This window comes from Rhinopithecus roxellana, chromosome 1 (genome assembly GCF_007565055.1).
Source record: "Rhinopithecus roxellana isolate Shanxi Qingling chromosome 1, ASM756505v1, whole genome shotgun sequence".
Classification (NCBI taxonomy): domain Eukaryota; kingdom Metazoa; phylum Chordata; class Mammalia; order Primates; family Cercopithecidae; genus Rhinopithecus; species Rhinopithecus roxellana.
In genome coordinates, this window is record NC_044549.1 from 18,372,213 (window position 1) to 18,385,175 (window position 12,963).

A 12,963-nucleotide genomic window follows, 5' to 3' on the forward strand; every position below is an offset into this window, starting at 1 on the left:
AAGGGGCAGGAGCAGGGGAGAACTTGCATAGGTCCCAAAGTCCGAAGGTCTAAGTACCTAGAGCTCTGATGTTCAAGAGCGGAAGATGGATGTCCCAGCTCCAGAAGAGAGAGCAAACTCACCCTTCCTCTACCCTTTTGTTCTCTCTGGGCCCTCAGTAGATTGGATGATGCCTGTCCTCAAGGAAAGCTTCTGTACTTAATCTACTGATTCAAATGCTAATGTTTTCCTCCAGAAACACTCTCACAACCACACTAGAAATAATATTTTACCAGCTATCTGGTCATCCCTCAGGCTAGTCAAGTTGACACATAAAATTAATCATCACAGATGCTACGGAGATTAATCATTGCTTTATATTAGTATTATTCTCACAGTACAACCTGATAAGAAAGCAAAGTACCTACTCTTTAATGTTACACATCAAATTGATGCCACTGATATAAAAATGCTTTATAAAACTGTCAAATGTTATATATCTGAAGAGTTATATTTTCATTAAAGATTTAATGTATTAAATATCTCAATATTAACAATTGCCAATGGCCTGGAATAATTAATCTTTCACTCCCCTTTATGATTTATGTCGTGCATTTTTTAAAAAGAAAACTCATTACTTTTGTGTTAATTTCCATAGTTCTTTACCATAAATGCTACAAATACGAAACTTTAAAAATCATTATTTAAAATGCACTGGGGAGGGTGGGCTGGGGTAGGTAGTCTTCCATACACTGGGTTTAAAAAAGGGAAAGAGAGAATACCTCAAGAGAGATGTTAGGAAGAGTACTGCTGTCCAGATAATAGTGGGAATGGTATTTTTAACTCATTTTAACATATGATCAGCTGTCCCCCTGGGTGTTTACCATACAGTATATTTTCAAAACCATAATAAGCAATCAGTTGTTTTGAAAAAATTGCCTGTACTGTCAGTAGTGTTTAAGTTATCTACACTCAGATACAATGGCAATTCTCATAATAAAGTACATATTTATTCTCCCACACTGCAGTAGCATTGTGTCCTACATTATCTACCTTATAGGATGAAATAGAAAATCTAATTTTACAGATGTCCCCCAGAATAGTGTTATTCACTTAATGATGTAGCACCTATGTTCTCACTGAAGGAGAATACTGAGAAATAGATGGCAATGAGTTATTTTCAGGAGCAATTTAAGAGGAAGCAGGTGAAAAGGATCCTAATTCTTCAGGGTTTGAATAGCATGATAAGCAGTGTTTTATCACAGGAACAACAAAAAATTAGTTTTCACCGAGCTGCTTATACATTTAAACAATGAATAAAATTGTAGTGTAGTTCTAAATATTCCAAATGAGGAGAGGAGGAAGAGAGTCTTTCCATAGTTAAGAATTTTTTTAGCAAGTAGAAAACAAAGCTGATGATTTAGCTATTCATGTTTATTTGAAATTGTTTCTCATCTGCCCCTATTCTCTATGAAAAATACACTGTAAAACAAATTTCAAAAGTAGATAATTGTGTATTTCATAATCGGATGGAAAGGTAGGGTTAGAGTTAGGGTGGGGGAGGGACAGGGCTGCAACACCAACAGGGCCAGGAAGATAATGGAAATAGGTCAAGTTTGTCTGATGAAAGACTTGGTGAGAGGGTGGAGCAGATGCTCTAGAGAGCCCACGCCCTGTCTAAAGACATTTAGTTTCAGTTTAAGAAACCAAAACAAAAATAACTTAGCCATGAAAAGCCTAAATTCAGGCCTTTTTCAACCTAAGGACCAATAGTTGGTGAGCTCTGGGTTCATGAAATATAAAACCCTGAGACCTCAGTGAACACCCTCATGAAGATCCTCAGCACACATAATGAAAACCTGGAACAAGGGATAAAAAATTCTTATATTAGATTTTTTAAAAGGTTAGTTTCATATATTTGTTACCTAAAACGTTGTTTACCATCGATTTCTGCAGTGCTTATCAGCTTATAAAAAGTGGTTATTAAGAACCAATATTTTAAAAATACTATGCCAAAAAAAGGTTCTTTTGCCTAGAGTAAGAGTGTTTTTAATCTGGCATCTGTGAATCTTGAGACATTGATACAAAATTGTATGCACATGCACAATCTCATGTGCATGCATGCATGTATGTACATACGTGACTGTGTCTACGTATGTATTTCAAGGACAAACGTTTCACAGCTTACCCAGTGTGCATGACCTCAGAAAGAGAATAGAAACACACAGGAAAAGCAAGCAATCCAGACACAATCCTTATCAGGCAGGTCAAGCTGCAGACAGAAGTCTGGCCTGCCAGCATTCAACCATAAATGATGTTATATGATGACAGAATTCTACCTGTGAAATACTAAGATAAATATAAATTTGTCTCCAGTCTCGGAAGGGCACTGGCAGGACAACAGCAGGAGTTTAAACATGGGACCAAACTCACTGGACCAAGACACACAGATTTTCTTGAACCGGGCAAGACAAGGTCTAAATTACTAGAACTGTTTCAGAGACTGTCCATCAGCAGAATTGACTTTGCACCTCTGACTCCTAAAAGCTGTTGTTTGAGAAGATCATCCCTGAGCCTGGGCATGGTAGGGTGAGTTCAGTGATTCCACATGAAGGAATTGAGATGCCGATGTGACCTGGAAGCCAAGTGAGTCCAAAAAAAAACAAATTTTTGATACATAATTAAGGAAACAGATAACATTTACTGAGTGTCCACTGGGTGCTGGCTGCTAAGAGGTGCTTTGTGTATACCATCTCATTTAATCCACTTAATAAATGTTATCTAGAAGTCAAAATATGAGAAGTTTCTCTTTGTAGTGTAAATGAATTCATTCCACTCTTAGCCCTCAGTCTTTCTTTAAGTAAAGACAGATATTATCTCCACATTTCAGAAAAGGATAAAACTTTCCAGAGTACCAAAGTTTCCCTAGATTTGTAAATCTCAATAAAGGAGGAATATACATGCCTCTCTGAAAGAGGCTGGGCACGTAATTTTAAAACATATGCACAATATAATACCATTTTGCACTATAAAATAATTTGTTGATTTGGGGAATACAAACTAGGAAGAGATGCGCAAGAGATGGATTTCTCTCTCAAGATCAGTGATTCTCAAAAGTAAGAAGACTATCCCCCTAGTTAGGGTTGTCTGTTATAACTAGTGAATGTGAGATCATGCTGTGACTTTTTGGGACGCCACAGCGAATTAAGGCAGAAGACCCCAGAATGCTGACCTCTCCATCAAAGCTCCTGAAACAAGACCACCTCTGCCACACATAATCCCACCAACAAGAAATTATAATTTAAAGTCATCCTCCAGTAAGCATATTAATGCCTTCTTTGTCTGACATCAGTAAGACTCCATATAATAAGCTTTCCAAATAACCAATGGTTACCCATTAAGAGTTAAAAAATAAAAAGGAAGAAAAAGTCAATATCTTGGTTTCAAACCTTTCCAGTATACATTATTCATGCTGTTGCCTTCTTAAACAAAGTGTTTAAGTTACTTTACCTCTTGCTTACCACTCATGATCACCACTGTAACCATGAATTATCGGCCAGGGATGTAACCTGAAGTGTGCTTGCTTCCTTTTCTGTCTGTCATCAGGCTGTCTGCTCACACGGTCTTGGTACCAGCTCATATGGCCTATCTCTTTGCAATTTAATGGGAGCTGAGAAATTCTAGGCAAATGTCAAAACTCATTATAGTTTACTATTTTATGGTCATTAATTCAAATCCCTTCATTTTGCAGTTCTGAAATCTAAGACTCTAGAGATTACGCTTTGCCTAAGGTCACACAATGAGCCATAGTAAAGTTGCGTCTTACAATTTGTATTTCAGGAAGAAAAACATTGTTTAGTTAAAATTGCTCTTAAGGATTTTTTAAAGTATTCTTTAGTATAATATATACTCATTAATTGAGTACTATAGAGATAGATTGAGAACATAAGAAAAGTCTACAGACAGATTACTGTCTATTCAAACCCTTTACCTTCAAGATAACCATCAAATCCAGTAAATGAGAAATGGAGAGAGACATTTTAAGTGTTCTTGCTTCTCTACGGAATTTTTCCATTTGGTTCCAGTATTAAGCCTCTGTATCCTTACTACATTTCAATTGATTGGTCTCTCCTCTGAAGATTAGAGGCTTATGTAGTAATACTCAGATGTTAAATGCACCTATAATGCAACTCCACTCTGGGGATGCAGGGCAGACAGAGATATACAAATATACAGTACTCCTTGTTTCCTCACCTACACTTTTTCAGCTACAACTGACTACCTACTTGTTAGACAACAATCTCTGAATATGACCTGGAAAACAGAAAAAACACAAAAGGTTTACTAATAAACATTTCAGTACCCCTCCAGTTTACTTATTTTCTGTTTTTCTTTTGTTCCCTAAGTTATTAAGCTTGCTCTGTAAGAGAAGTATTAGTAAATGAGAAGTCATTTGAGTTACATTCAGTCATTTTGATTAGCATCTTTGGTAACTTTTTTCTCTCTCATAAACATATGGTAAAGCAACATGTAATGTTCCAATAAGTGTGATTTCAAATCTAAAGTACTATTTGTTCATTCCTGAAACCTGAAGCAAACATCTGGTGGTTAATGCTTTGAGAAAAGAAGTACCTTAGTGCATTACCTCTGTGTATGATTCAATATCATGGGCAAAAATATGTAGATGAGATCAAGCCAAGAAAGTTTAAGTTGATCCATTAGATTAAAAAGGAAAAAGAAAAAACCCAGGTGCTTCTGTGTTTCCTCTAACATAAGGAATGGAGACTATGCAGTAGCCTTAAGGGCTTCTTCCTTTCTGCCTCATCTTGCAATTAGATATAAACTGTATCCAGTATACATCCTCCCATTGGAACAAAAGGTGTGACTGCTTTCCTATCCCTATTCCATGTATGCTCAGAATTATTCTAGTTTATGCATACCATTGGGTTCATATTATCATGCATTTTGTTAATTAGAATTCTATTTCCTACATTAAACTTATGTCCAATTTTTTCATGTTTTATTTTAAGATGTATTTCAGTTCATACTTTCCATTTAAAGGCAATAGTTGTTGGCCGAGTGTGGTGGCCTATAATCCCAGCACTTCGGGAGGCCAAGGCACGTGGATCACTTGAGGTCAGGAGTTCAACATGGACCATAACCATGCTGGTCAGCCTGGTCAACATGGTGAAACTCTGTGTCTACTAAAAATACAAAAAAATTATCTGGGCATGGTGGCAGGTGCCTGTAATCCCAGCTACTCGGGAGGCTGAGGCAGGAGAATTTCTTGAACCCGGGAGGCAGAAGTTGCTGTGGGCCAAGATCATGCCATTGCACTCCAGCCTGGGCAAGAACAGTGAAACTCCATCTCAAAAATAAATAAATAAATAATTTTTAAAAGGCAACAGTTGAAATAAAATTTTAAATAAAGATGCACTGTGCATTTTGTAATGTTGTTCATTTTAACAAAGTATTTTGAAAAAAAGTTTTTTTATAGTGGTAGAGTATTAGTCTGCTAGGGCTGCCGTAACAAAACACCACAGACCAGGTGGCTTAAACAACAGGAATTTATTTCTCACAGTTCTAGAGACTGGAAGTCCAAGATCAAGGAGCTGACAAGCTTGGCTTCTCGGAAGGCCCCACTCTTCGGCTTACAGATGGCTTCTTCTTGAGAATGGCCTTAAATGGCCTTTTCTCTGTGCCTGCATGCCTCTGATACCTTTTCATCTTCTTATAAGGAAAGGACACAGTCATATTAGATGAGGGCCATACCTTATAAATTTATTTGACCTTGATTACTTCTTTAAAGACCCTATCTCCAAATATAGTTGCAGTGGGGGTTTGGGCTTCAATGTATGAATTTTAGGGGAACAGAATTCAGTTCATAACAGGGAGCAATGCCATTAATCAAATATTCTGTAATATCTTCCCCTTGAAGAAAAAAGTCTTATGAAGGAAAGTGATAAAGTTTTCATTTATATGTGATATCAAATTATTCAAAATATAAATTTATATGTGAATAATTTATATGAAGTATCATTTATAAGTGAATGAGTGAATGAACATAAAATAACCATTGACTTGCTTTTTGGCCTATCTTAATAGAACCCACAAAGATTTAGCAAAGAAACAGCCAGACAGGCTAGCAATTCACACTTTTACATATTGTTTTCTGGAACAAAGGAAAAGATCCAGCATGAGAAATGCCAGATGGGACTGCTGCCCTTGTATGCGTTCTCGAGTCAAATTGACAAATTTGGTCTTTATTTTCTGGAAATGTGGCTTCCATATTGGAAAAAAACCTGAATCTTACTTAAATAGTTTCAATATGCAGAGCCACAGACTGAGGCACTTTAGTCACAAACATACAATAAAACAAGAATGCTGTAGTATTGGTGCACAAATACAAGTAGAGGTATCCTTACCCCCTTGTGAAGATCACACCCGGTTTTTAGAACATGACTTTATGTTCGGTTGGGTCATTTGCAGTGTTCTCATTCCTGAATGCTTTTAGTACTTTGGATTAGGGTAGATAGATTTAGCAAATAAAAGTGCCCAGTTAAGTTTGAATTACAGATAAACAATGATTTGGGGTGTTTTTTAAGTATAAACATGTCTCATATAATATTTGGGATGTACTTATACCAAAAAATTCCCATGTGGAACATACTTATAATGAAAAATTATTTGTTATTTGTCTGAAATACAAATTTAACCACGAGTCCCTTATTTTATCTGGCTACCCTACTTTGGGTTCAAGAATGAATGTTCTCCCCTTGCAACTCCCTGCCCCACAACACTCTTAAGCTACTGTCACCAACTTTGTAAATTTAATTTCCTAGTCTTAATTTGCTGCTGCCTTTAACCTTTGCCCCAACGCATGAAAACCTCAGGCTTCAGGCTTCCTTCTATTGGGCTGCTTTGATATGTGGTTACAGAATCCCTGTGCTTAAGTATTACACCTTTACATCATATGATAGCATTAGTATACATAAGGTACCTAATAATACTGTGAGAAATTTCTAAACCTTGAAATTTCTAAACCCTGGGCTCAGTTTGCTCACTTGTAAAATCAGGGGATTGGATTCAAGGTGTTTTCCCCAAGGTTTCTTCTAACAATTCTATGTTACTAGTCTTTGAAATGAGGGTTCCATTAATGCTCTCCTGTGCCTTGTGAAACCTAAATTGTACCCATTTTGGATTAATCCCTTTTTTTCCGAGTAAGTAGTGTTTACTAAATATTACTAAATAAGGAATGTTTAGATCATTCAATTAGTAGTTTCACCTTTAAAGATATTTAACCTAAATTCCTTAAGGGCCAAAGAACACACTTTTATTTCTTTCCACCCCTACTTGCACCAGGCTTTGCACACAGTGGGTGATCAGATTATGTGATCATGATCATGGACAATGTTGAAACAATCCCTTTGTGGTGGGCTCTGACAGTCAAAAATAATTTTTGTTATGAACCTAAGCCATCTCCATGGTTTAAGACAGCAATCTGGGAGCTGCTCATTGTTCTCTTCCGCCATCTAGTGGCTCTAGGGCTGCTTTCGTCCCCTCAACTCGCAGTTTGGAGCTGCAGGAATTTTAAAGATTGTAAATCAAATGGATGATTTGTTTTATTCTTGTCATTACAGTAAAAAAGGATTTATAGAGTGTTTCAAGATATAAAATGTAATAAATGTTAATAAAATTTAAGTGTAACACAATGGCAGACTTTAATTCTTGAACCTTTAGATTAAATTCATGCAATTTAATTCCTTTAATATGTTAAAATGTTAAGTTGAAATTGAGGAATAAAAATATAAGCTGTATTAAAGTTTTTGAAAGAAAGATGATCCTTTCAAGGTGCGCTTATATACTAGTTAAGAATGTTTTCATATAAAATAAATGTAATCTTAGCAAATGTAAAGGAAAGAAAGAGAACGAAATAAAATTCTGATAAGTATTGAATTGGTAGAGAATGTTTCCGTTCTGTATTTAAGCACTTGTCTTCAATTAAGTTAGAGATTATTCTCATTATTATTTATAAATGCAATACAATGTTTAATGAGTGTTGAATATTTAGTTTTAATGTCCTATAATCTGGAACTTTCTTCAAATGGCATTATAGAGGGGTTAATTGTGTGAATCTAAAGTAAAAATAAATTTCTCTAATGAATGAAATAAAATATTTCTGAAGTGTGACTTATTTCCCATTAAAGCTATTTTTACTGAATAATTATAGGAAATATTTCTGACATTTTAACATTATTCTGGCTTTCTTTTGGTTTTAATTTAAAATGCCAGTGCTATTATGAAGTATTTAGATCTTTCTAATAAAAAATATTTAATTGGAATACCATTTTGTTTTTAATACATTGATAAGCCAGCTAAGAAATCTCCAATTTGTTTTCCAGGGTGGAAAAATCCCCATCAGGTGGACAGCCCCAGAAGCCATCGCCTACAGAAAATTCTCCTCAGCAAGTGATGCATGGAGCTATGGCATTGTCATGTGGGAGGTCATGTCCTATGGAGAGAGACCTTATTGGGAAATGTCTAACCAAGATGTAAGTGCTACCAATAGTTAAACTGCCATTTTGTGAATGTAAACACATTAGCTTGAGGGGGAAATATACCTTTTGTCCTCACTCAGATTGGCCTTCAACTTCCTGAGAGCTGCTCATGGTCTGTGGCTGAGTTTGAGAAGCTGAGTAACCTTTCACTCTGAGATGTATTTGGTGTCCTCAGGGACAGCCGCCAGGCTGTGCCATGTGAGTGCCTGATCCACACGTTACATCTGAGATTTCCACGCTTGTTCTAATGATGTTTGACTGTGTTTATGCAATAGCCTTGACCTACAAGTGAGAGAAAAGAAAGAGTAACGTTTACTTTTCATTTCTTCCTTAGGACATTTCAATGCACCACTGTAAAGAGCAAATTAATTTAGACTAGATATGACTTAGAGGGAAAAAAGTGAATGCTTTCAGGCAATGCATTGTCAATATATGCCATCTAGTACGGTTCTTTTGAGATACATGACCCCTGTTGCAAATTGTTTTGTTTCTATTTTATCTATAAAACTACCTTGGTGGTTGATACTATAATATTATAGAACAGGAGAATTCACACATTTAATCCCTGTGACCTATCCACAGCGATAGAGATAGTATTCAAAAGATACAGGTACTCTGACAAATGCATGTAAATGTACTGTCAGAGCTGACATTATATTTTAAGTTCTCACTTTCTCATCTCAAAATTCAGGCTTCGTCTACTCACCTGCTCTTCTCAAAGTATATGATGGTTTCTGATACAATGGTAATGAGAAATCACCTCTAATGTGATTCTGAATGTTCCTAGGTGAAAACAAAGACTATGTAACTATAGATAATCCCTAAACACTATCGCCACATCTCATTTGCCAGTTTTAACACAACTTAAGCAACCCACACACACCTCCACACCTCACACCGTCCAATCTCAAATTGTCCAAGTATCTTAAGGACTTAATTACAGAGAAAATGTATCCTTTTCTAATGTCAGGCATAGATAAGATTGGATTTTGGTTGGCTGGCGATGGCTAGTGTTTCTCCCTGCCATATGGTACTGCTTTTGAAACTGACTCCTTAGTACTGTGGGTGTCTACTGACTCTGTGGAAAATGCTAAGTCCAGAAGCCAACACAGCAGCAGGTTTGAGGCCAAACACACTGCTCAGTCCTTGTTCTCCAAAGCACATCAAACTGCAAAGCCAGTGTGGCTGGGTCCTGCAGAGCATTTGCCCTTAAGGACAAAGTGCACCGTAACCAGGAACCTTTGCTCCACGCCCCCAACACTTAGACTTTTTGGATCTGCGTCATTTGCCTACAGTCTACTATTCATCAGGGAATCTTATTTGAAGAACCCCTTTGCTCTTCCCTTTGCTCTTCAAAGCCACTGGGCTTTGTTTGGGGCTGTTCCTGACTGCTTTTCCAGTTTTTCCTAAAACTGAATTCCAGAGGCATAAACTTGTTCCTTCACTTTCAAAAGGAACCCATGTTTTGGGATTTTGTTGGTTTGTTTTGTTTTGTTTTTAATCAGTTACCTTAGGTAGTAAAAGCCCTGGTTTCAGTCACCATAGTTCCTCTTCTGCCCGAAACTCAAGATAATGCTTGCTTGCTTGTCCTATTTTAACACAACTAAAATAGGCCATTCAAGCAAATGCCCAGAATAAAAAGTCCTCCTACAGATGAGTTACAGTCTTCAATGCACAGAAGAGGCTGCACCTCAAGTAACCTCCCTAACTGGTATTCTGTTTAGTTATTGTCTTAACCAGTTCCCAGAAGACTTAAAAATTTTTAAATTTCTAATTCAGAGGGCCCCAAACTTTACTAATATACTGGTATCAGTAAGAAGTTCTTGAGCATCCATAGATGGCATATGTTTATTTATTTGCAGATTACATACAAGTACTACTGTACTAATATATTCATTTAAAACTATTTAGTGAATGCCTTCTCCATTCTAGGAACTAGGCTTTCACCAGAGAACAAACACTATATTTGGAAGGGACTGTAAAGATTATCTAGTCCAATCCCTTTATTGGTCATGAAACTGAGGCATAGAGAAGTGACATATTTCCTTAAAATCTCATAGTGGTGACTTATTAATGCTCTTAGAAAATAATTCCAATAAACTTCTAGAATAGGCCATGGGCAAGGAGAAGAGGAATAATTGTATCTTTCATGTTGGTTTTGTTTACAGTCCATGTAGCTCCTCACACAGGGCCAGTGGTTTCTTGCCCTCATGGAGCTTACTTTCTAATGTGAGGGAGACAGACTATAAACAAAATCAATAGGAGACATAGTATATAACATGACAATCACTGCTATGGGGGAAAAAAGCAAGAGAAGAGAATAAGAATTGGGGTGTTGATTTAAATATATATATTGTAAAATGTATTCATAAAAGTCATTATTTATGGTCATAAAGTTCATAATCATTCTTATTAGACATTCATAAACATTCTTATAACAGGAGGATACAAATAAATATAAAGAGCAGTTCTATGATTTTTCCTGCCCCCCAGATTTTTCTTTTCTTTTCTTTTCTTTTTTTTTTTTTTTTTTTTTTTAAGACAGAGTCTCACTTTGTTGCCCAGGCTGGAGTGCAGTGGTGCAATCTCGGCTCAGGGCAAGCTCCGCCTCCCAGGTTCACGCCATTCTCCTGCCTCAGCCTCCGAAGTAGGTGGGACTACAGGCGCCGCCACCACGCTCGGCTAATTTTTGTGTGTGTTCTTGGTAGAGACAGGGTTTCACCATGTTGGCCAGGAGGGTCTCGATCTCTTGATCTCATGATCCGTCCACCTCGGCCTCCCAAAGTGCTGGGATTACAGGCGTGAGCCACCGCGCCCAGCCCCTGTCCCCCAGATTATGGCACCACCCATTTAGTAACCATGGTCATGGTTATGTGAACTATAACTCAACCATGAAAGACACTTAACTTTAAAAGTGCCTCACTTTCAATAAATACAAGAAAGGGGTTACATGATTTTTAATGTCCACTTTAACAGTAACATGCTATGATTTTATAATCTCTGAAGAAATCATTGTTATATTTTTCTCAGCAAATGGAATAAGGAATGATTCATAATATTCTTTTCTGATGTTTAGGACTTTCCTGAATCTCTGCAGAGGTGCCAAGAATTAGATAGGATGTCCACAAAACAGAAGGACAAATGAAGATGCCAGACCACAAGACAGATTTTTTAGGAGAGCAGCTTTTGCCCGAATGTGTAGTTTTCAACATAGACCACCATGTAAATTGCTCTTAATAACTGTAGCCTAAAGTAGTCCAAACCTTGTTGTCCCCCCTTCCTTTCCTGGATCTTGCCCAAAAGTTTGCCCAGCCATTCTGGCCATGTATATTGGTGATCTGTGTCCAAGATGACCGTTTAGAGAGTGATTTTTGTCTATTAAACTTCATTTGGCCACAGAGGCTCTATCTGGAACTGGGAGAAGATGCTGCAGCCAGGAATAGAGTTCCAACATTAAGCTCATTCTCATTCGTTCAGGATTGCCAATGCTCACAGCACAAGGCTGAACTCTTCCTCCACCCAGAGCTTGGTGGTTTTTCCACCAGGTAGCGTTTAAGCTGTTGTATTGTCATGGTCTTGACGTGCATTACCAAAGAATATCCAAGCAAGAATCTGGGAAAGGGAGAAAAAAGAGGATGGAGGCCTGGGGGATGAAAAAAAGAAACCCAAACCTTGAGGTCCTCACATCAATCCAAGACTACAGGAAAATAGTAAGAGCTAAAATCTTTTATGTATCTTGTGAATTTTTTTTGCTGCTGCAGTAAAGAGAGTTGAAATTCTGTTTAGCTTCACATATTGGAAGTCAGCATAACTGTGACAGATCCTGTAACCAGGATTTTGTTTGGAAGCAGAAATAGCTTAATCAAAAACTTCCCAGCTGCTCTCTCCAAATACTGGCTATTCCCTATCTGTCCTGCATTTCTCATTTATTTGATCAAAATATGGTATTATGTTTGACTTTTTCCAAGCAAGGCCTACTTTAAATGAAAATGTGATAGACAATACAAATTTGACTATGTTCTGTGAGAATATTTTATATTCTTAAGACAATTTAGTGAGTTTAACAAAGCTATTCATACAGATCAAATGGAATATTACCATGCTTTATGATTTTAAATTAGTTTAAGAAATTTCAGATTGTTTTTATGAGTTTCTCCGTTCTGCAGACTGTTGTATATTTTATTACAATGAGCAATTCTGAGTCTGCAGAATCCGTTTTAGTGAATAATATAATGAGTTTCCCAAAGGTCAGTGGTATTATACTTTAGGGAAAGGAAATAAGAAAAAAAGAGTACACAGAACTAGTCCATAAAATACCTAACAAAATATAACAGCAGGTGCCATCTGCTTAGCCATTCAGCAATTACTTACTAAGCATGCGCCAGTCATTAGACCAAATGTGCATGTGGGTGGGGATGGGTAATTA

At 36.9% G+C, this 12,963-nt stretch overlaps 1 protein-coding gene across 1 annotated transcript in view; it reads left to right on the plus strand.

Moving 5' to 3' along the window:
* Positions 1 to 12,963, plus strand: part of EPHA6 (EPH receptor A6) — a 955,335-nt gene that overhangs the window by 917,815 nt on the left and 24,557 nt on the right. Inside the window, exon 15 of the mRNA XM_030938295.1 lies at positions 8,382 to 8,531. Coding sequence (XP_030794155.1) covers positions 8,382 to 8,531 — 150 coding nt within the window. The remainder of the gene's footprint in view (positions 1 to 8,381; positions 8,532 to 12,963) is intronic.